This window comes from Nomascus leucogenys, chromosome 20 (genome assembly GCF_006542625.1).
Source record: "Nomascus leucogenys isolate Asia chromosome 20, Asia_NLE_v1, whole genome shotgun sequence".
Classification (NCBI taxonomy): domain Eukaryota; kingdom Metazoa; phylum Chordata; class Mammalia; order Primates; family Hylobatidae; genus Nomascus; species Nomascus leucogenys.
Window position 1 is genome coordinate 18,596,892 of NC_044400.1, and position 25,215 is coordinate 18,622,106.

The 25,215-nt window shown below is 38.7% G+C and overlaps 1 protein-coding gene across 1 annotated transcript in view; it reads left to right on the forward strand.

The window, feature by feature from the left end:
• NCKAP5 (NCK associated protein 5) overlaps window positions 1-25,215 on the forward strand; it is a 990,316-nt gene that overhangs the window by 352,818 nt on the left and 612,283 nt on the right. Inside the window, exon 3 of the mRNA XM_003267587.3 lies at window positions 15,361-15,434. Coding sequence (XP_003267635.2) covers window positions 15,361-15,434 — 74 coding nt within the window. The remainder of the gene's footprint in view (window positions 1-15,360; window positions 15,435-25,215) is intronic.

Sequence of the window (25,215 nt, forward strand, 5' to 3'; positions counted from 1 at the left end):
TGATGGGTTAATTTGTCTATTGAACAGTCGTTCTTAAGGTTTAGTGGGATCAGAGGGCTCCTAAAACCATACATTGTTGGGCCCCTCCACCCCCAGAGTTCAGTGGGCCTGGGGAAAGGCCAGAGAAGTTGCATTTCTAATGAAATTTGCAGGTGATGCTAACAATGCTGGTCTGTGTCCACAGTGGGAGAACCATTGCATTAGATCTTAATTGTCAGGATAATGTGTTTTTGTGAAGTGGGTGTTCAGTGGAGGCTAAGGGCACCATTTGGTCATCCCAGGTAGAACCCAGGGGAGCATACCAGCCGCCATCATGTGATGGGCAGCACTGAGTTATGGCATTGCACCGTTGCTCTTCCAGGGATGGACTGGCACAGAGACAGGGGCCCTGGGCACAAGGGCTTTCAACTTAAAGTTTGCTATATGTCCCATTTCTCTCCGGATTTTCCAATGAGAAGGTTCAAAGAGTGCCACAGCTATATTCCATCACATATTTGGTTTGGCCCCTCAGGAGAGAAGAAACTTTTCTCCTGAATCGGATTCTCCACTGTCAGAACAAAATGGCTCTCTAATTACCTTTCAAACAAGACAGCAGTGCTGTTTACTTCAGGTTGTATCAGCCCTCCGGGTTACCACCTATAAAAGCACTTTTTAATCACAGTATTGGTAATCATTTTGTACCACAAGACATTTGTGGAACTTCTGAGGATAATCTCAAATTACTTCACATATTAAAAGCTAGAGTTGAGAGCAGAAGAAGACAAGAAACAGATTGTATTTAACGTCAGTCTCTATTGGAAAAAAGTATATGCTACTGAGTTGTTTATTTTGGGTGGGGCAGGAGTGGGTATCTACTACCTCATAAATCCTTTCTCTCCGTCTTCTTAAACCGTCCTAAAATCTTCCCTGTATGATTGGCAGTTGACTCAGTAGGCATGATTCTCCTGAAAGCTGTTTATGCTGGTATTAGATAATCAACTATGACATAGGCTCAGTCTCTGGAGGTAAAGTTGAAGAAGAAAAGGGTTCTGTAGTATCAGGAGTTCCTATTTTCCCACTGTTTCCCTTTTCCACATTCTTCCTTGACAGAGCTTGCTAAGATAGCAAACGAGAAAGAGGAGCCGCACAATGAAAAATACACAGCCCCCTGAAAGGATTCCTCTGTTTCCAGGAGGCAGAGGCCCTCATTCTTACTCTGCCACCCTTTTGTTTCCAGCTTGGCCTTTTCATGGTCAGATGTAAAGATCTGAAATGAGCATTGCCAGCCAGATGGGTCCTGCTTTGCACCTATACCCATTATACCAGTCCTGGTGTTGGCAATAGGGCATCACATTGAAATACCAATTAACCAGTCCTTAGGAAGCTAAGTGTCTTTCTGTAGAGTTGGCCTCTTTGTGGAGGATGTTGGGCAAGTTCAAGTGTTTTCAGCACTAAGTCGGCTACAGCTGGCGAAGGATGCAGGGCTCTCCACATAACATTAGAAGCCCTCTGAGTTGGCAGCCCTGACTGGAGAGCAGGTTCTATTGAATAGGCCTACAGTGTCTGAGGGGAGGTGCCCATGAATTCCAGCCCTGGTGAGGCCTCCACACTGGCACAGAACCCAACCCCAAAACCCCACCCAGCCTCATGGCTCTCCCTCCTTAGATGGAAACTAATCCTCAGTAGAGAACAGTTCTTTATTTTGAGTTCAAACTCTCCTACCACTTGCTGGAAGGAGGGGGGTGGCGATGGAATACCATACTTAAATATCACACAAACCATTGCCCAATAGGTCCCTCCTGCTCTTATGTTCAATCTGAGCTTGCAGTTTTTCCCAGTTCAGTCCTCATCTTCATGGTGATTTTATCCTGGATGTGTTTTGGGTTCCGGTTTTGCAGTTTTTGTCAATCAAATGGAAACTTCTTTCTGACTTCCAGAATTCTTTATGACTTTTGGTTTGCTTTCATGTTCTCTATTGGTGTTACAGGTTTATTTTTTGTGAGTGCATGTACAAAATACTAGGTCTGAGAAGGTCTCTTCAGGCGCCCCATCCTTTATTTCCTGAGGCCAGTGGCAGGGAAATAAACGCCTATGGTCTCCTTAGTATATCTCTTAATATGGAGACCAGATTTAGGGGTAACAGGAAAACATGCTGGTCAGTCATGGTGATTCACTTGTTCTGCTGCCTTTTTGTTGGAGGAAACGCAACAAGATAGAGCTAGTGTTTCTTTTCACCAAGACAAGTCAAACAGTGTTCAGCTGCTTAATACAAACAATAGCCTGCAGCCCGTGACAGCCAGGAGAACTCAGGTCTGGTCCATTACTTTTGTCTTCACATTTTTACCATGAAAATAGAGACATAAATGTGATCAGATCCTGGGCACCACCCATCCCCACCCAGAGGCAGTAGAGGCAGTCTTTGAAATACCTCACTCCGGAAGGAATGTTCGCTCCTCTCGGGTGATTTATGTTCAGTGCCCATAAGTAAGAAATGCAGTTTAACAGGTAACACACTGAAATCTGCACATCCACGAATGCTTTCTGGCTTAGAAAATAAAATCCAAGCAAGGTTTATGTGTTAGTGCATAAATGTATAATCTCCTCACACTGCAGGAAGTAACCTCTTTCTTGAGGGAAGTCTCTTAAAGATTCTAAATATAAAAATGAAACAAAATTTTTAAATAGTTTGACGGTCCTCTTGTGTAGCAAAAGGCGTCTTCCTGGGATAGGCAGTCTAGGTTTTTCTAAAAGAGTTCCTAGATCCAACATGAGGAACACCATCTGCTCTGTTTCTAAAAAGTCTTTGTGTTTATCACCTTGTTCCTAATCTCATTTGAACGTCAAGAGACTCCAAGGCCCTGACTCACTTTGGTAGAATAGGTATTGGAGGTGTTTCAGGGAAAGGTTCGGTGTATTGGTTGCATGGTGGTTGTGGCAGTTGGTTTGTTTTGTTGCGTTAAGTCATCAGAAATAACCAGAAATTCTGTTTGGGAGACCATTCTCCAAAAGTGCCCCAAGGAGAACTGGCAACATCTTCCTACAAGTTCTTGTTAGAATTACATCTCTGGGTCCCATCTTATTCCTAGACTTACTGAACCTGAATCTCTGGGATAGGACCTGGAATGCATCGTTTTCCCAAGGGCCTCCATAGCCCCATGGCCTCTTGGAGACTGATTTTCAAGAATCACATGGTATTTATGATATTTTCTGAAAAAGCTTTGTTCTTACTTGTTCCCCCTAGCCTTGGCATAAAATTTTGTCTTTATTCTTCACCTTTCCCCAACCTCTACCCCAAGTGAGGTATTTGGAGAGGCTCCTCCACTGAAACTGTTTTTGTCAGGCCACTAATGGCCTCTATATTGGCCAATTTGGGGGCCTGTCTTACTTGACCACTGATTGTATTTAATACTACTTTCTTCTTAGAACACCTTCTCCTGTTCCTCCCTCACTGACCTCTCCTTCATTTACTTTTTTTTTTCTCCTCTCAACCTCCAAGTACTGGGTCCTTTTTTCTTTAGTGTGGTTCCTTCCTCAGGTAATCTCATTCGATGTCATGACTCCATGTTTATATCCATACACACTGGAATCCAAAATTCTTGAGCACTAATGACCTGGTAGACATCTACTCTTTCATATATAATGACATCACAAACTTCACTGCCGAAGGAGAACAATTTATTCAACACCCCTTGCACAAATTTACCCCAAACTTACCCCTTTCTTAGTTTTCCCTCTGTCAATAAATAGCACATTATTCAACTGCTCAGGCCCCAAATCAAATATTATCTTTGATTTTTATTTTATTTCATATCCCACATTCAATCCATCATGAAGTTCTGTTACCTCCATCTTCAAAACAGATCCTGAATCCAACAACTTAGCATGATTCTCCTGGTGACCTCCCTAGTCAAAGTGATGATGATCTCCTTTCAGCGGCCTCAGCTGGTCTCCTTGCTCCTGTCCCTGCCCCCTATTCCTTCAGTCAACAGCAGCCAGAAGGATCCTTTCAAGACTTAAGTGACACCATTTGACTCCTCAAATCAAATCCCACTGCAATTGTTCCCTATGTCACTGAGAACAAAATGCAAAGTCCCTACAAGGGCTTATGTTGCTGTGATGATCACCCTCCTCCCCTCACCCTATCTCTGCACTCCAGCCACACTGGCCTCTGTGCTGTTCTTGCAGCATGTCGGCACACATTCCTGCCCCTAAAGTCCTTTACCCTGGTTTTGTCTGCCTAGAATGAGCCTCCCAAAGTAGCCACCTCGGTTAGTTCCATCATTTCCTTTAGGTGTTTGCTCAAATGTCTTCAGTGTGGCCTTCCTCCACCAGTCTATGTTAATGCCACCCCTCTACCTCAGCCCTTCCTTTCCTCTTCTCTATTTTGTTTTTCCACTTACCTCCTCTTATTTTGTCTGTCTCCCTCACAAAAATGTTACCTTCATGCAGGCAGAGACTTGTCTGCACTGTACATGGCTGTATTGCCCAGACCTTGAAGAGTGCCTGAACATAATTAGCCCTTGAAAATATTTGTAGAATAATTGCATCTGGCATTATTTACACTGGCCTTATTAATCTTTTTAAGAGGACAGTGGGTGGTAATCGGGGTAATCAGTAAATTAATCCCGGTTACCATAAGCCAGTGATTTGCAGAGTGGTCCCTAGACCAGCAGCATTAGAATCATCTGGGAGCTTCTCAGAGCTGCAAAATCTCAGGCTCCATTGCATGCCCACTGAATCAAACTCTGGGGTCAGGTCCCGGTAATCTGTGTTTTAACTAGCCCACCAGGTGACTCAGATGAACAGATGGGAGCCGTAAGTAGCAGCAAACAAATGTGTTTTCCCTACTTGACGCTATAACCCAATTCCAGTTTCTAGAAACCCTGGTTTCTAGAAATGCCTTGCCACCTATTATTTGCAGGTCTTGTGCTAGATGCTGAGACTGCAAAGAATTTATAACTTGGCCTGTTCAGAAAAAGCAAGGAGCCTGGCTTCACTGGACTCCCAGGATAGCTTTGGGGAGTGATGGGAGAGAAAATTAGAACATACCTGGCCAGATTTTGAATGATATTGATAATCATAGGCTCAGGGGGTCCTGATATACTGTAGTGAGTGAAATGGTAGTCCGTGATCCAGTATTTGGGTAGAAGCAAATGTGTGAAAGTACAGTGTACTGATGCAATGGATCATTGGTCAATTCCTGCTGTGTGTAGATGTAATACTGGGATTTAAATTAGTCTTTGAACTTTCCATGGCTGAATTCTTTCCTGTAGAGTAGCTGGGGACCTAAGACTTTTCACTCATATAAGGCTCTACCAGTGTTTCTCCATCGAATGAAAAATAGAGGTTGAAATGAGGACTCTGCTAACTATGTCATTTGTATTTTTATGGTGACTTTTTAAAAACATACACAATTACTGCCATGCTGACAAATGATATGTTACTGACTTGCAGAACTTGAGGACAGATTGAATTAGTTTTTATTTCTAACTCAGAAAAAAAAAAATAAGCGAACTTATTTTTTCCACCTAAATGAATTCCTTCATTTGACCAATATATGTTTATCTCCCAAGCTGCTATAAAAATAATATTTAAGAAAAGAATACAGGCTGCCGAGAAATACGATAGTTACTTTTTTGCTGAAAATTAAGTATAGCTGTTTTTATCTAAGAAAGAATAAATATTAGTAATAGCATCTTTGTCAAATATAACTAAAAAATTGTTTAACTTTTGTGTAGATTTATTTCATTATTATTAATAGAATAAAATACTGAATGGGAGAATACAACTTAACTTCTGCCCTTACCCTCATTGCACTAGGGCAGGGAAATCAAAGTGGAACCAAAGCCAAACTTACACAGATGCCCAATTAGTAGAATTTGAAAGTTCATTTCTTGGTTTTTGTTTTATGGCTTTGCATCTAGCCAGATTCCCCCCAACACACACTACAAATTGGTGGAGAGGGCTGCGGTGGAGGGGTTCATTCTGTAGCTAGTTTCCATCTAACCAACATAAAATCCACCCTGAGGGCAGTTAGCTGTGGGAAGGGCATTCTTTAGGGCAGTGAAAAAATGTGCTGAACTGAGCAAAAACAGACTTTTAAAGTCTGTTATTGTCTGACCCTAAGCAAATTACTTAACCATAATCTGAGCATTAGTTTTCTAAATTGAAATGGTGACCATGACTCAAAGATGTTGTGAGGCTTAAATGAGAATGGATGTCAAAGTGCTTTGGAAAACTATAACATCTACAAACAACATCAATCAATAAAGTAATATAGAGATGACTGCTGCTTTGTATTTCACAGTTTGCCATGTTAACTTTCAAAAGAATCGACCAATATTTGTATTACTTGTAGCATAGGCTAAGTGTACAGTAACAAAGAAAGCCCAAAATACAGTGTTTTAAGTAAGACAGGAATTTACTTCTATCTTATTTAGGCCAAAGGGAGGTAGAAAGACTAGGGTCAGTGGATAGGTGCTCTAAGAACTATCACTTTAGCTGTCCTTAGCATGTAGGACTGTCTCTGAGCCCAAGGCGTCACCGTTTCTGGCCAGGGGAAGAGTGCACAATAGGCAGTGTCTTGTCTTTAGGCTGGGATTTCTTGGATATTGCACAAACCATTTCTGCTTACCTCTCTCTGGCTTGAACTCAGGCACGTGTTCACCGCAAGAAGCACAGGAGACTGGGAAACATAATTTCTAGCTTGGGAGCAGTGTGTCCATCTGCAACTGGAGAGAGATGGGGGATTTTTTTTTAAAGGGGAAAAATGTATAATTTTGATATATAAATATATAAGGGGAACAGTTAAGCAGTATCCAACAAGTATGTTTTACTCTGAAGATCTGCTAAGCTGTACTCATAGTGTGATCTGCATTGGTCTACTGCCTTGGTACCAAATAGCAGGTCACGAGGCTTTTCAATGGTCTCATGTGCTATCTGTGTAAATTATGTCACTGTTAATTCATACTGATGAAATTTCCATATATGACAGAGGTTATAAAGAGATGTTTTCACTCTGTGCAGTTTGCTAGCCATCATGCTTTTTTATCATCAGTTATCTCTCCATTTGAAAGCAGATTTTGGTTGTGAATTTTACTGTGTTGAAATCTTTGACAGCTCACATGATTTACATGCCATAGATGAGCAATGTACCTAAATTTTCCTCAGAGTTGCAAGATTAGAAAAACACACTGATTTTGTGAAATTATCAATAGTTTGGAATGTCATTTCTGGCTAGTACCAATAGAATAAAATTTTGAGTATACAGTAATTTAGAAAACTGCTAGATTAAATATATATATATTTGGTCTCTGCTTCCCAGTTTCTGGCACAGAACTCCTAAAACCCTTGTAGATAGGGTACTAGGAGAACATTTTGTTCTAATATTTGGTCTTTGACTCCTGGTTTCTGACACAGAGATCCCAAAACCTTTCTTATTTTCTGAGTGATAATGTCTGGCACAGAGCTCTTAAATCCCTTAGAATTTTCTGGGTGATAGGAGCATCTTTTGTTCTATTTAGAAGACTATTTGTGGGCTGCTGGATAGCCTCAGGCTGGGGGCTGGTTGCCAGGGGAACCAAACATGTGATTAAAGGGTTGGAACTTTCAGCCCTACCTACCAAGCTCTGGATGAGTTGACCACCAATGGCCAATGATGTAATCAGTCATTCCTACATAGTGCATCCTCCATAAAACCCAAGAGGACTGGGCTCAAGGGGCTTCCAGATAGCTGAACTCATGGAAGTTCCTGGAGGGCAGTGTGCCAGGAGAGAGCATGGAAATTCTGAACCCCTTCTCCCATACCTTGTCCTATGCAGCTCTTCTATCTAGCTGTTTATCTGTATCATTTGTAATATCACTTACAATAAATGGGTAAACCTAAGTAAAATGCTCCCTTGAGTTCTGTGAACTGCTGTAGCAAATTAATCAAGCTCGAGGATGTTGTGGTGGAAACCCTGATTCATAGCTGGCTCATCGGAATTATAGGTGGCAGCCCACTGTGGTACTTGTGATTGGTGTTTGAAGCCGGGGGCAGTCTTATGGGACTGAGCCCTCACCCTGAGGGATCGGATGCTATCTCCAGGTAGATGGTGTCAGAATTGAGTTAAATTATAGGACACCTAGTTGGTGTCTGCTGGAGAATTGTTTGGTTGACGTATAGGGAAAAATTCCCATTCATCTGGTGTCAGAAGCATCACATTGAGTAGTGTATGAGAGGAGAGGGAAAACAAAACAAAAACACTGTTTCTGCTATCTTGTCATGACTGCCTAATGTCTCCATGATCATCAAAACCTTTACAAGTAGAAGTTTTGGAAGACCAAGACCACTTATAGACTGATCTCAGATTCTCTCATGAGCCTGGTTACATCCAGCCAATTAATTCACTCTTTCACTTACTTAACACACCTTTGAGTGCCTGAGATGTTCCAAGGGCTATGGTAGGTGTTGGAGGATACAGAAATGAAGAATGGCATACTCGAAAGAGTATGTGGCACATCCAAAGGGACCTGTTTGGGAAATAGCCAGACTCACAGGATTGGACCTGCAGAGCATGACTGAACAGCACAGGCCATGCTGGACCTCAGAGTGATGGAATACGGGGAGACACTTTCAGAGAATACCAGGGAAGGAGAGTATGATTTTAAAATGTGAAGTGCTGCAGGCACTGGTCGTAAGATAAGGGCAATGCAAAATCCTGCGATTCCACCTTGCGGAGGCCATCATTTGCTCTAATGGGAAAGCTCCACTAGAAAGTCTGCCTTAGAAGCAAGGTTGCAGCTGTTTGAGGAGGGAATGGGAAAGAGGAATTCAAGATGGCTGATGCTAAGATGGCGGCAGGAGGATGGATCTGTTCAAGCTGGGACTCCTAAATTGATTTGCCTGTAGTGGTTAACATTTAAAAAAGTCTCCTTGGAAGAATTTATATTGGTACAGATGCCAGTTAATTATGAGACACCTTTCTATTTATTACCTTGTCTGTGTAAGTCCCAAACTGGGTATTTTGAGTTTTTTACATTCATCATGCAGATATACCTTTTTATTAAGAGAAGAACTGATGCCCTCCCTACCTTAAAAATTACTTTGTTGTGGTAGTTAGTCATTTCCTAATTGCAGATAGTTGTGTTGATTTGAACAGCTGGCCGCCTTGCTGGTGCTGCTTTGCCCAAAGGTGAATTGGGGATTCTATGTTACTAGTTACAAAATTGCTGGCAGGATTTCACAAGCTCTGCTGTAAGTTATGCTGATTATAATACGAAGATTATTTGGAGGGATTTTTGGATCTCTGCAAGCTTTGATATACGATTTTATTTTAAACTCCACTTAAGATGAATGATACTTAAGATCCTCACATCATTAGAATTCATTTATAATGGGCCTCTCTCAGAACTGACCTATTTCAGACAATAGGAGATTCACATTAAATGGGCTTATGCTACAAAGACATGCAATGTTCAGTATATCTATAAACCTCTAATCACTTTAAATGTTTCATACTAATTGCCCTGAAACATGTGCATTAAAAGAAGTGAAAGGCAAACTTCCTGAAATATATCTCTAAAATGATTCTAATTTGCATAAGTTTTAGCCAGGGAACAGATGTCTTTTTAATGCTGTACCTTTGTAAAATTTTTAAAACATAAAATATGACTTGGTGTAACTTGGTGCTCCCCGCCTTCAGCCCCCTTAATCTTAACTTTGGTGAAATGCTTTTATCAGAACACTAACGAGGGCAAGTGGACAGGGGGGTTCATTGTTTCAAACACGAGCCTAGCTTTAGAATAATATAAAGGAAATGGTTTCCTTGTGGTATTTCAGATCAAGCTTTCTAAAATTTATAATCAAATCTTCATGGACATTATTTTCTGGGACTGTATTTTTCTATATAATATCCATTACTTTAAATTTTTATAATGAGCATATAGTTTTTTAAAACTATAGACAAAGAAAAAACATACAGAAGGAAATTAAATTAGCCCATAATATTACCATTTACTGTAGGGTTTTATTTTTAATCTTTGATATATATTTTCTAAATTGTGATAAGAGGGATTATGCAGGTTTTTATCCTTCTTTCACTTAGCATTACACTGTTTTCTAGCTTATTATATATTCTTTACAAAGTTTAAGAATTGTATTTCTTCGAATGAAAAAAGCATGCTTTATTCTAATTATTTCTATAGTTTTGGAAAATAAGACATACCCAGTCTTTTCATGTTCTCACAAATAATATTTCGATGAATATCATTTGCTTTCATCTGATTATTTCCTCAGGCTGATTTCTAGCCAGGGAGTTTCTAGATCAAAAGGGCACGGATGTCTTAAAATCATAACATGTATCACCAAATTGCTTTCTGCAATTGTACATACACAGGCAAAACACACCCTTATACTTAAGCATTTTTTATTATCAAGTCAAAAATAGAACAATGATTTCCTCCCCTATATTCAAAGTGATTTATGCACCCTTCTATTAACAGTTCCCTCTTTCTTTCCCTCTTGTCCTCCTTCTGCCCATCACAAAAATAGATAATGTATATTCTACTTTTTCTTTCTGGGATTTTATGTTTATTTTATAATTACTTTTTAAAACATCTTTTTGGCTGGATTAACTTCTTTTGAAGCCTCTTTTTATATTGTGAATTCCATATTTTTTATTCTTTGCTCAGGTATTACATATGTGCATAGATACTTATACATGCATATGTACAAATACTTATCTGCACACAGACACCTTTTAGTTATACACATATGCATCTTTAAGTTTTTAATTGAAAGACATAGGTCCTGTATTTTATGAATTCATGAATGCCTGAGAATATCTTTCTGTTGCTTTGTTATATAGGAGCTACTTAATTGGGAATAATATTTATGGTTTGTCTATAAACTAATTTCAATGGGCATTTGGGGTGGCTGGAAGCTGTGGAGCTATGTGGTTTTGCTCCTTGTTGAGCTATAAGCATTCAAACAAGTCCCCCCTTTTTTTTCTTCAACTCTTGTGCCAATAGACGTGTGGATTGTTTTCCATTAACTCTACCTGGAAAGTGATGAGTCCTTTTGATGTGCATAATCACGTCCTTATTTTTTCCCCTGTGCTGAAATATTTCTTTATCCCTTTGTTTGTTGTTTGCATTTCAAATCTTCTCAAGTCCTCAAATGCTATCATTGTTTGACAAACTGATATTTTCTGGCCTTTTTATCAATCATGTCTGCATTAATTTTCATCCTTATCCTTTATTTCTTAATTTAGTTACATATTAAGTTTATCCTCTTCAGGACTGTATGTAAGTTTTCATTGTCAGTTCTACTGTTTATTGTATCTAAGGTAGGTTTCGTAATTCTAACAGAAACCAGTAGAATAGGATGTTCATCAAGTTAGTTACAATAGTTTAATAGTATCTTTGTGCCGAATGAGGTAGGAAGTTGCATGCTGAACAAAGCAAGGTTTGGGAAATCGATATTTTTCATAGATCATATGTTAGGAATAGTGAACACTGACATCAAGGAATATGTGGATATGGGTGTTTATGTTTTCTCCCTAGATTACAGCATGCTTACTCTTCACTAGCTGAATGATACATATACTAATTGACTTATACTGTAGAAATAGGAGAAGAGGAGTATGTAAGTACCTGGCCTAGTTTGGGGAATTTTATTGTTTCCCAAATGAGATATTGAGAAATAGACTTTCATCTGTATGAACAATTCAGTGCCAATACACCAAAACCTGTTGCCTGCTTTCTCTGAAGCACCATTTCATGGTAGGGAGAGTCACCTCATATTAAAAATCACAGGACAGCAATAAATAAGTTTCGATTCTGCCAGTACAGTGTATGTTGCCCTGAAATTCTTAGCTCACTCAGCCCCGTCTTTATTTTATGTCATTTTATTATCTTGGCTGCTCACCCTATTATCTTTTAAAATCTAATTCTGCTGTCTTTTCATCTCAACGTTAAAAAAACATTTTTCTTCACATGTGTCAGAGAGACCACATCTTTCTGGATACTAGTCAGCATGTCTGAGGCTCTTTCTAAAATGCTTTCATATCTTTCTTATGTAAATAAATTTCAGAGTCACACCCTCTTTTATGATTAAGGATTGTGTTCTCTCTCTTGTCCTACAGTACTTGTTCATGGGTTCCATGTTGCATTTTTTCAGTTTACTCTGAAAAAATCTATCTGGACCTCTTCTTTCACCTTTGCAGGCATGCTGGGATACTGAAGTCTCTGTACAATAACCTCCTGTATGTACTTGCTCCCAAAGCTGTTGCAGCCACTGTGCCAATAGCATTTTATTTATGGTGCCATAGTTTCCTCTTAACCACTGCCAGCCCCAGTGCTACCACCCTCCATTGTTTTCTTGGAGTTAATCTCCAAAGGGATCCACAAAATTCCCCCTAGGAGTAATCCTATTTTATAATCCTATGATATTGTTTTCACATTAGGTAACTAACTTTTCCAGTTCAGGGTCCAGAAATGATACAGGCATGAAGGTACTTCCTAAGTTATTTCAGGTTGAGCAAGAACAATTTCACTTAACAAAAAATATATGTAAGATTCGTGTCTCTTTTCCCAATCCATTTGTGTTAGCCTTATACTGAGGCAATACCTTAATAAATAAGTAAAATATATTGAATGTTGGAAGTAAGAGTGCCATAGAGAAAAAATAAAGCTGAAAAGAGGGATGAAGAATCAATAATCTTAGTTTCCCATTTTTAAGTGGTTTAAGATTTGTCATCATAGTTGTTTATATGGAAAATAGGATAAAGGTAGTTTCAATGGAAGCAGCTAGTATTTTTATTTGAAGTAACTTTGAAATCACAAGCCAGTGACAACTACATTCAGATCAGAGATCAGTATTATCAATCTCTGCCTAACTGCCTATTCTAATATTTAGTGTGTGTAACCTAAGAACTGTACACTTACAAGTCTTGAAGTTTGGCAAGAGAAGAGAAAATGAATAATGCCTTCGCCTTGTCAAGTGATCTTCCTTTTGGAAAGAGGTATATAATACTCTGAAAAAGGCCATGCTTGCTATTTGGCAGTCATGATGGTATGTATGTACTTAAACTTCTTGTTTAACACTTACAATGCCTCCATAAATGAAGCATTATTTATCCCTCTGACGAAGATGAAGAAGCTAAGGCTTGGAGAGATTTAATAATGTGACCAGGGGAACATAGCTAGTAAGTATCAAACCCAGGATTTGAACCTAAGTCTCTTTGATACTAAAGTCTTATTTGCCATCACTACACCTTTCAGCTTCAACCTCTGACTTGAGATAATCAGAAAGAACAAAATGACAGGTCCAAGCTGCTTTCTAAGGCTTGCACATGATTTGGTCCTGCCTACCTCTCCAACTTCCTTTTAGACCCAGTATCCCTGAGTCCCTGTTCCCAGCACCCACTAGCTTCCTTCTGTTCCTCCAGCAGCACATTTCAGGACCTTTGCATATGGTGTTTTCTCTGCGTGTAGTGTCTGGCTCCCTTTTCTCTGCATGGTTTCCTTCTCCTCTTCCAAGTCTTAGCTCAAATATCACTTGGTCGGAGTCTTCTTCCGGAGTCCTCACGCGACATAGCTGCTCCTCCCAAAGTCTTTCCTATTACCTGTTTACTTCATAGCATGTAACCAATATGAAACCAATCTGTTCACTTATTTAGTATATCCCCTTCGTCAGACTGTAAGCTCCTTGCGGGCAGTGGCTTTCCCCCTCTTGGTGATTACCGTATCTGCAGCACTTAGAACAGCTCTTGGCATCTAACAGATGTTTCAAAATAGTTGTTAAATGAAGAAAAAATGAATAACTTTAAGATCTGTACATTTATTTCTACTTGGGAACAATGTATTTAGTTTTTCTTGGCTGAACGTATTTGAGAATTCATGTATTTGATAGTGTCGAGTGTTCTAAATCATGGTTTATCCTTGATCAGGACACTTAAAAGCATAACCATGTCTGTTGCAACTTCCTGCAGTAGCAGAGCTTTCTGCTTTGTTTTTAACATTCCCAGTGTTCTTGTTTAAATAACTTTTCAGTAGTCACCTGAAAATAAATGTTTATTCAATAAGCATAAAACTTCTTAGCTAATTATCTATAACAGAATTACAGTATCTTAGAATCATAACAGTTTTTAGCTAGACAAGGACTTAGTATATACCGTCTAGTCTAACAAACATTTTGGGAAGGTAAAAAAGGCTTTTCAAGGCCACATGGGTAGATCCAGGATCAAAAGAAATCAGGACTGGTCCCTTTCCATTATATGGGATCAACTCCTGTCTTTCTCCCAGCCCTTCACCTTATTATAGTGAATATTTCTATAAGAGCAGTGCATTATGTATAGCATTTCATAAGAAACCTATATTTCTGAAAGAAAAATGTCACTGTTAATCAAAGTTCCCAGTTTATTTCAAATCTGTGGAAATGGAACAGTAGCTTTCATGGGTGCCTTAACATTGAAATCATTGCATACTGTTCCATCGAAGGCTGCTATAATGTAGAAGCAGAGGCCTGCAGGGTAGACCTCTAAACAGAAAGGGAATAAAATACCAGATTCTGAGGAAAACAATATAAAAGAATTTGTATAGGTTGTATTTGCTCCAGGTTAGCAAAGGAAACACCATTGCATATGAGCCTCATATGCAGAAATCGCAAATTAAATCCATTGTAATCACCTATGGATGTTTCTGCTTCTCATGTGACACATGAATTCTTTAATTTTTTTTCAGATACGTTTCAGGAAAATAGTTTGATTTAGAGAAATAAATTTACATATACATTTCTATAGAGCAGAATACACCATACCTTTCAGGTCTTTTTAGAAGCCAAAGATTTATGTTTAAGAATAAAAAAAAGCAAATATACCGTTTTGTGTGTATATATGGAGTTGAAGAAAAATGGACATGTCCATTAGTGTATACAAGTGCCCAGTGAATATGGGTATATGTTATATTTATATAAAACATTCTATATAGTTTGAAAACATTACTTTTGCTGGAACATGACTGTCATAAGACCAGTAAAATCAAGAACCGTTTTGTCTATTTTCTTTTTCTATGATTGGGAGAAACATTTATATATAGTAGAACACAGACTCCAGTTTAGATGACTATGAAATTGAGGCCTTTTTTCTGTGAATAAGAGGATTGTAATGCTGACTCAGTGTAATGACAGTTCTCTTCTGTGATTTGTTTACAAAACTATCATAGGATATGAAAAAATAGTATTTACATATGATTGTAAGTCATAGAAGCAGAGAATTCTAGAACCGGAAGGGAACTAGGGATAATGTTGTCAAAAATACTCCTTGTAGAGATAAAGTCAGAGTCTTAGGATGGCGGGGACTGTCGTAGTGAGTTTTCATCTGTCCTTGTCTGCTTGTGCAGGAATACATGGACTCCAATAAATACATTGAGCATTTGCTGACTCAGCTCGAGGAGCAACACAGGAGTCTCTGGAGGTGAGTTCAATTCATGTTCTTATTTACTTGCTCAGGTAGCATCCTTTATAGCTTTGTTGATCTAAAATATTTCAGTTAGACTACAGAATATATACTACGTCCTTGTCTCGCCAAAAACTGTTAGATTCTAAGAAACTATCATCTTGGAATGGCAAAGTTGTAATGTGGAAGCTAGAGCCCAAATTATTTGATCCTTGCTTGCTTCAAGATTTATTTAAGTTTTTCTCTAGTTAAAAAGTAGAACATGGCCGCTTCAAAGTCCTGCTTCTCTTCATATTAAAGGAGAATATTTTCATAATGCTGTTGTACAGCTATCCAATATTTAGTTTTTATTCTACATAGAGGGTTCTGACACTAGGTAAGGAAAATGTCTGAGAATATTTCTGCATGCATATTAGAAATGGTAGATTAATATCACAGAAGTCATATTCTCAAGTTATTTATTCCTTGGGGCCTCTTAGGAATTGAGAGTGGCAAAGATGGTTGTAATATTATTATTTAGGTTTTTAGGGCACATGCCATTATGTTTTTTGTAGGTGCTACTATAGAACTTAAATTTCTTTTTTGAAGTTCCTATAGCTCTTACTTTTTGAAATAAATATACTGGTGCTTAATTACATGATGCCTCACATTGTACCGAAATTGTTTTATTAAGTACATTTGTCTCACCAACCCTCAGTAAGCCCCTAAAGTCATTTATTTATTTATTTATTTAATTATTTATTAATTATTGAGACAGAGATATTCTTGTTGCCCAGGCTGGAGTGCTATGGCAGGATCTTGGCTCACTGCAACCTCCACCTCCCTGGTTCAAGCAGTTCTCCTGCCTCAGCCTCCCATCTAGCTGGGATTACAGGTGCCCACCACCAAGCCCTGCTAATTTTTTTTGTATTTTTAGTAGAGACAGTGTTTCACCATGTTGGCCAGGCTGGTCTCGAACTCCTGACCTCAGGTGATCCACCTGCCTTGGACTCCCAAAGTGCTGAGATTACAGGTTTGAGCCACCGGGCCTGGCCCCTTTATTTCTTTTCATCTCCCTGCAGCATGGGGAGAGTGCTCTCTCTGTACACAGAGATGGCAGGTAAATATTTACTAACTCTCTTGTTTTCTTGCTAAACCTCATCCAAATCCATCACCATGGGGGCTCCTCACCAGGCCGGGTTGCCTGTTCTTGTTGCACCACTGTAAAAATTCTAATAACCTCAAAATTTATCTTCTTTCAGGCGTTCTAGGTCTTGGGTAAAGTGCTATATATTTTGATTTCTCGTATTCATATATTCGTTTTTATACCAGAAGACAGACCTCTGATTATAGTAATATAGAATATTCTATTTCTATACATAGAAAAACTGCTGGTAGGATACAACAGAAATGCAATGAAGTCTGTTTGACACTAATGGACACACCAGTTAATTTTTATTTATTTATTTATTTATTTATTTTTTTTTAATTATACTTTAAGTTCTAGGGTACATGTGCACAACATGCAGGTTTGTTACATATGTATACATGCGTTATGATGCACACCAGTTAATTTTATGTAATTGATGCAATATTTACTAGATTTGTCTTTGAGAACTATAACCTGATTCTGATAGTTTTCTTTGGTGAACCAAAGTATTAATTAAATCAACAATAATATATGTATGGTTGTATCCTTTTAATTATATCTTCCATAGATCTCTTGGAAAGTATATTTTTAAAACTGTATAACTGATGTAATGTTTTATTTCAACTATTTATATAGAACATTTTATTTTTCCCATCCTCCAAAAGAGAAATTTACAAAAAATAATGAATGCCATCTGATGAAAGAAATTTAGAGTTTAATTTGGTTAGTAAGTGTATCTTACACGCATTATTATAGATGAATGGTTTCATGGGCTCTGTGAACCAAAAAAACCTGCGTGGAAAGGGCTATTTTTCTTACTTTCTTGAGGTAGCTAATAAAAACCTAGGTCTTCTCAGATATGATTAAATTAAAATTCCATTTCATGCATGGAGTTAACATAAAGTGAGAGCTTAGAATTTTGTGTACAGTTACTTCCATTTTCCTTCAGAAATGGAATTATTACTGCTGAGGAAGCAAAGCCTTATATATAGTGTCAGAGGATCTAATAAAAATGCTCCATTTAAATAACAATAGAAGGTAATAATGACACCTGGATAATCAGAATAATTCCAGTGAGAAGATGGAAATGGGTGGTATTGAAAGAAAATGAACCCCAATAATAACAGATTTATATACTATTTATTGAATCATGAAACTACTTTTGATTACATTTTTGCCAACAGATCCTGACTTCACTGACTTAAAGTGACAGGTTTTATGATGGTCATTACAGTATCATAACAACAATTGTAGCCAAATTGTTTTTAGAGAAGAATATGTGAGTGACAGTGAACAATGCAGGAAATCCTTTCTAGTTGTTATTAAATTTTTAAATGCTTGTTCATAAGTTAGAATAGAATCTATGATATACAGGGGATCATAGGAATAGCATGTCATGTTCACAAGCACAACCAGATTGCCTGAAGTTAAACAAACACTCCCATAAATCAGTATAGGCTCCTTCTCTGATTTTATATGCCTTTGATTTGTGGCTGCTACCATTGTCATGGAGTGGGCTATTTGTCATTGCTGCTAATGTTACCTGATGGCCTTCCATTTATACTGGAGCTAACTTATAACTTAGAGTCAAGTTCTGAATATCTAGATCTTCCAATAATAATTGTGGTCAGGATTAATTTATGGTTACCACCTTTGAGGACTGATCAGAAGCATGCTTGAAACAAGGCATACTCTTGTTGCCACTTGATGAATAAGACTTGGATAAATAATATAGGACTAAGTGCAAAGATTAAAAAGTTTCCTTTCCTTCATGGAGGGGGCTGCTAGTCTTCAACCGACTTTAGTTGGTTCTTATAGCATAACCATCTGCTGTGACACAAAAATATATTGCAATAACACTCTTGAGATAACTGGTTATTTTGGGGTCCTGTCTAATACTCTGCTGAAATAGACCTATAATCTATCTCTGGGTTTACAAGTTGCAAAGGAATTTATGGACTTCATAAATAACTGTCTAGCAATGAGCAGTCCTTTAAAAGCTCAATTGTCTTTTTGATAGCAACAAATCCTTTCTAAAGAGGAATACTGAGAATTCATCTAAAGAAGAGAATGGAGTCAGAATCTAGAACTTAGTCTAAGACTTGAGTATAAGTCAGGGTGAGTTTAATCTGCTCTGTATCTCCCTGCTTGATTTAAAAAATACACATACACACACACACACACACACACGCGAACACACACACACACACTGCGACAACCTGTATACTAGTTCAGGTTGAAACACAACCATAATTTCCTGTACTTTTATTTGTTCTAATGTGAAAAGTTAATATTAGGAGAAAAAGAATTTTTTTATATCATTTGTTGCTATTTCTGATTTGGCTAAATATATTTGTGACAAGAAACATAAGAAAAAAGTGCTGAAAATGTCTCTCCTAACAAGTGATAAAAAATCTTTACCCATTTGCGGCCTCATATTAAGAGTTTAGAATAAACAGACAGGTGGAAAATACAAATTGAATTTATGAATGCTTATGGCATTGAAATTACTTTCAAGCCACAAATGTAAAATTATATATAAAAAAGTGAGAGCAGCATAATACTGTACAATAGAAAGAAAACTAGACTGGAGGTTTTGGGGACTTAGACTCTTGTCTGGCCTGCATAAACCAGCTGCTGGATAACATCTCTGAAACGGAGTTTTCTTATCTGTGAAAAGAAGGTATTAATATAGCTAGTATTCAAGATTACTCAGCACTGAGATTATGAAACAGTGTCTGGAATACTATATTGCATTTATAAAACACATGTTTTTAAATAACACTTAAATATTATGCAATGATACAGCTACATAATACATACGTCATACAAAGCTTCAAAGAACCTATGAGTAGAAATAACTAATGTAACAATCTAACAACTTGCCAGTAGCTCAACTAGATAATGTCAAAGTATTCACTTCAGATATTCTTTCTTTTTGTGTTAATGGGAGACTGGAGTTTTACTACTACCCAAATCAGCCTCCTCCGAGATTCAGAGGCCATAGTTTTTAAAAGATAGTTTGGTGGTGGGAGTGGGGATGTTAGAGAATGGGGAGTGCTGAGAGTGCTGATTGGTTGTGTCGGGAGGAATTCATAGGGAGTCGAAGCTGTCTTCTTGCGCTGAGTCAGTTCCTGGGTGGGGGCTGCAAGACCTGATGAGCCAGTTCACCATTCTGGGTGGTGCCAGTTGATCCACGAGAATGCAGGGTCTGAAAAACACCTCAAATACCAATCTTTGGTTTTATCATAATGATGTTACCCACAGGAGCAACTGGGGATGTGAGGAATCTTGTGGCCTCTGGCTGCATGACTCCTGAACCTTAATTTCTGATCTTGTGGCTAATTTATTAGTGTTATAAGGGCAATTGGTCTGGTCCCCAGGCAAAGAGGGGTTTGTTTCAGGAAAGGACTGTTAGCATCTTTATTTCAAGTGTTCATAAGTCAAATTGGTGACAGTTTTATCAAAAGCCTTAAGGTAACGAAGAATGAGTAAGTAGGTCTGCATGATCAAAATCAAATGACAAAATCTACTGAATGCAGAGTGCCAGCTACCAACCACAGATTCCAGATCACCTAAGCCTCATTTGAACAAGCTATATCTGCACTAGGGTTTCTCAACCAAGGCACTGTCGACATTTGAGGCCAGACAGTTCTTCATCATAAGGGAGGATGTTTAGGATGATCCCTGGCTTCTACACCACCTGCAAGTAGTATCCGTCAGTTGTGACAACAAAAATGTCTCTGGGCATATTTCAAGGGTTCCCTAAGGGACAAAGTCATCTCCTCTCCCAGTTGAGCATCAGTGGTCTAAATAATCTATGCAAGCATTTTCCTGAGTATATTCCAAGGAAATACTCTGCGTCACTATGTCATAGATATTTTAAGGAAAATGAAGGTACTCCATGGTCAAATAAATTTTAAAAATTTTAGGTAAAACCAAGGCTTAAACATTTTGTTTTAATTGTAGAATTTCTCAGAGCCATTAATCCTGCTAACATGTGCTACATATATGCAAATATTGGATATAAAATTTCATTTTTTACTTTAAAAATAAAACTCCAAATCCTATCTGTCTTAGAGCATCTACTCTAAGGTTGCAAGGCACATATCGAGGGAAGTGGTGATCTGTCTAACTGCTATCCAAATATAGAATACATATGACTTGTACCACCTGCTTCACTGGTACTGGGCTGGGTGACTTAAGGGCATCTAGCAATGAGTTGTTGGTAAAAGGGGAAAAGAGTCTGGGTTGTTGGTAAAAGGGGAAAGTCAACCTGTAGAAACCTCAATCCCAAGTTCCTCACTAATTTCCTGAGGGGAAGTCAAAGCCTCAGTACAAACTTCCAAGAATCTAAACTACTGATTACAAACTGTTTGCCCAAGTAAAAGACTTCACACTTGCTTCCCGAGGCAGGGGAACTGATGGTTTCCTACATCACCAGGGGGAGTAAAAGACTAAATTTTAAAGCATGTGTAGTCCCTAGTTAGAAGAAGATCCTCTAAGGCTCATCCCTTCTAGCAAAAAAATGATAATTACTTTTACATATCCAAGCTTTTTAAAATGGAATTTTACCTTTCGTTTCTGGCTTGCATGTGATTCTTATTCTAACAACAGAAATGGGAAAACATTGGGTAAAAACTTTGCTTTCATTCTCCTTATGATTCAAATATGTCTTAACTAAGTAGAGTGAACATTGAAATAAAATGATCCATGCTCAGAATGCTCATTCGTGCTCTCCATAATTTTGATATATCTATACATTTTTAGCTAGAGGTTAATGGTCCTGGTGCCTCTAAAGTTCCCTCCAGCTCTAAATCGAGAGAGAGAAATTGCTTGCTGGGAGGCCACATGCCATTATTCTATCCTTGAGGAAGAAATATTCTTTGCTAAAATGTTATCTAGAAATTATCTTTTAGTTGTAAAATACACGTAAGAAGCAAAAGCCGACATGCTCTCTGAGCAGTCAGGCCCAGAGCCTCTTGAAGATGTACTTTCTGTGTATCCTGGATCTTAGAATCCTATCATCCAGGCATCTTAAGAATTAGCATGCCTCTATCCTCATGGGGTTAATTTATGTAGACTAAGGAGACGCCAAGTATTAAACAGGTTGCCTTCACTGTAATCATAGACCTCCACTGGGAGCTCTTAATTGGCAACAAGTAAAATTGCTCTGCATGAATTCTTAATGGTGGACACTGAATAAAATAAGAACTATGATTTGTTTTTTAAATCCCTCAAGAGGAAAAGAGGCTGTCTCTTGGGGAGAGAATGTGTAGCAAACAAAGAGAGAGCTCAGTGCGCTGTAATAGCAATAAAAGCTCTGAAAGCAAAACATCACGCTATGCCAACTCAATAACAGCACATGGTTTCCTGTTCTGCATCCCTGATTCACCCTGCTGAGGTCAAAGGAGACCAGGGCTAGCGTGCCTCACATTATCTTTCCCTGTTCTCAACCCTTGGGATGAATTTCTAAATCATAGCTGTATTCTCAGCCAAGTGCAGACCCCAGAGCCACCCTGGAAACCCATCAAATGTCACTCCCCAATTACCCACCAGGAGTTGTTTCAGAGATGCAGACAGTCCCAGACCCCTGCCAAGATGAGAGTCTGGCCTCTCAGCTATGCCCTCTGTCCAGCACAAGGGAGATGAAACCAGGGCTCTCGAAATTGGGTATTGCCACATGCTTCAATGGTTATGTTATTCCTGAACAGTGGTAGGGAGAGCTATGGGATAAGCTGTCCACCAAAGGATACTTATTATAGACTGCTGGTCCTACTTTAGAGAAGCAAGGGAGTGTTCAGGCTTCTTCTCATAACCATGAAGCCCCTGATGAAACAACATCACTGTCTTCCAAGAACCTTTTTTCCAGCAACAACAGGGTTTAGTAGAACTAAGTCCAGAAAGGCATCTGGTTTGATTGAACCAGATCACCCAGAAGAACTCACCTGGCACCTTAGGATCAATCTTCATTATAGTTTACTTAGGTGACCTGTATGTGATATGCATGTGTCCAATTAGGGGATGCCTAGAATTTGAATCCAGGTTTTCTGGGGCAAGGAGACACAAAAAGGGTCAGGGTAAAACTCTGTACTCACTTTCTATCTGTGATTTCCTGTTTCTTATCAAATCTGCCCACTGTTCTTTAATCCATCAGAGAACACATATTTAGGTCCTAACCTTGGGAGTTTATCCCTTCCTCTTCACTCTAAACCTTGTTTGCAAGAAACATTTCACATTTATCAAGATTATTCCACTGGGGCTTTGAGGGATGGAGGGGGTTCTATAAAACACATTTTAGGAGACTCTGTCCTGCAGAAGTCCAAAGAAGGCTTCCCAGAGGAGGTGGCATTTTGAGCGAAGGCTTGATTAGGAGCGGAATTAGAGTGAGGGCTGATGAAGAGTCAGTAATGGAATACATTGAATTTGAATTGTCTTTAAGACTTTAAGCTCTAACAGTACAGAGGATGATGAGAAATTCAGGACTAGGATCTTTATAGTTAATAAATAAACCGCTGTATAGATGGAGTCACTATTAACCAACAAAGATATAAAATTGATCCCTAATGTAACTGGGGAAATATTCGTACTTAAAAGATAGATTTACTGCCACTGCAAGAAGCTTGGATTTGAATAATACTGTACAAGTAGGCCCATACATGACTTAAAAACTCCACTTCTAGTTTAAACAGGTTTATATTCTTCAAGAAGCACTCCAAAAGTACCAAAAAATATCCCAACATCAATACGATTTGGGGATCACCCAGAGAAATTTACTACTATTTAATCTAAAGACATTTAGCTTAAAACACACTTTTGTTATTTTTTAGATCCATGCTTATCTTAATATGACAGCCAGGAACCTAATGTGATTTATTTATCTGAAATTAAAATAAAAGGCCTCAAGCAAAAGGCATTTTGTAGATTTGTTTGGGGTAATAAAGATCACAAATATTCCCTACTAAGTTGAAAGAAGAAAAACTCCAGCAGGCAACAGTGTAAATGGCCCCCTTGACATAAATGCATGTATTAAGGCTGAAGTGCACTCACAGTAAGAAGTGACAAAGTGCCTCTTTTTTTTTTTTTTTTAAATCTGGAAGGAGAAATGAAATGGGTAATTTACCATGGCCTTCTATTTAATTTTAATTTTAATGGAAAAATTCACTAACTTGTTAGGGCATAAGCATACTTATGACTTATTTTTAAAAAAGGAACTGTTAGGATGTAACCCTGTACCTCTCTCCAAATGGGTAACTCTGGATTAAAAATAAGTCATTTGTTTGCTTAATACCTCCTTCCCCCAACCCCATTCCATTCTTTTTAATTTCTCCATATTCAGAGGCCTGAGAGGGAGTTCCATTACCCTACCTCCACTCTCCAACTCTGGGGAGGGGTGTTTGGGCCTCTCCAAAAAGAAGAAATACAAAATGCATTTTTTCCTTCAAGGTTTTAACTACGGTACACTGTATAATTTTGTATTATAAATCAGACCTCATAAATAATCCAAAGAGCTAAGGATGGCAAGTTTCCTTGAATCAAAGAATCAGGAATAGGTTAATGGAAATGAAAAGTAGTTGGTAGAGCCGTGTTCTAAGCTATCTCAGGGCAGAGAACATGCATGGGAACACAAACGTCTTTTGGAGGGTGGGTGAATTTTGCCTTCCTTGGCTGGTTTCACGGCCCGGGAAAGCTTCTGGAGTTTGCCTCAGGGGGACCTGGCTTACTTGGTGTCCGGGCTTTGCCTTCTCTTGAACACTCAGTGATTAAATGTCATAGATGTATTTTCTGTGGCAATTATTCTAGATGTTCACCAGGTGTAAAAGCCTGAGAGAGAAAGTTAAAGGTACTGAAGCTCTCAGTGAGGTGCTACCACATGAATCACATTTTACCAATAGGGGAGATCTGTCACCTGGACCCTGGGTTGCTTTGGTTCCAGTCCTCTGCTGTCCTTTCCTCCCGCCCCATCTCCTGTTGACGAGGACAACGCTGCCTCTGCGATGCTTCAGCAAAATACCCCAAACATGTAACAGTGACTCTGTCCTTACCTCCAGGAGCCTCTATACCATTTCCCACCATGTTGCTCTCAATCACACTGACTTGTTTTTCTAATTGTCTCATGAGAGCATGTTTTGTACACTTCACATCTTTGACCTGTAAGACCAAGTCTTCCCATTCCTCGTATCTCTCATTGTGCTTAGCATAAAACATGACACTTCAAACGTAAAGTTTCACCCATCTTGAAAGCTTAGAGACAAAAATTGGGGATGTGTTTCATATGTCTTTGTTCCTAAGTGACTTAGCACATTATAGATGCTCCAAACACTTTTCTTGAGACTTTACAGGGACTGTTGATGATTCAAGAGGAGAAATTGTCCAAGCATGGTGGCTGACTCCTGTAATCACAGCACTTTGGGAGACTGAGTTGGGCAGTCTGCTTGAACCCAGGAGTTTAAGATCCTGTCTCTACAAAAAATTAGCTGGAAGTGGTGAGTGCTCCTAGGTCTCAGCTACTCAGGAGGATAAGGTGGGAATATGGCTTGAGTCCAGGACTCTGAGGCTGCAGTGAGCTTTGTTCCTACTACTGTACTCCAGCCTGAGTGACAGAGCAAGACCCTGTATCAAAAACAAACAAACAAACAAACAAACAAACAGAGAAATTCTTGTGGCCTC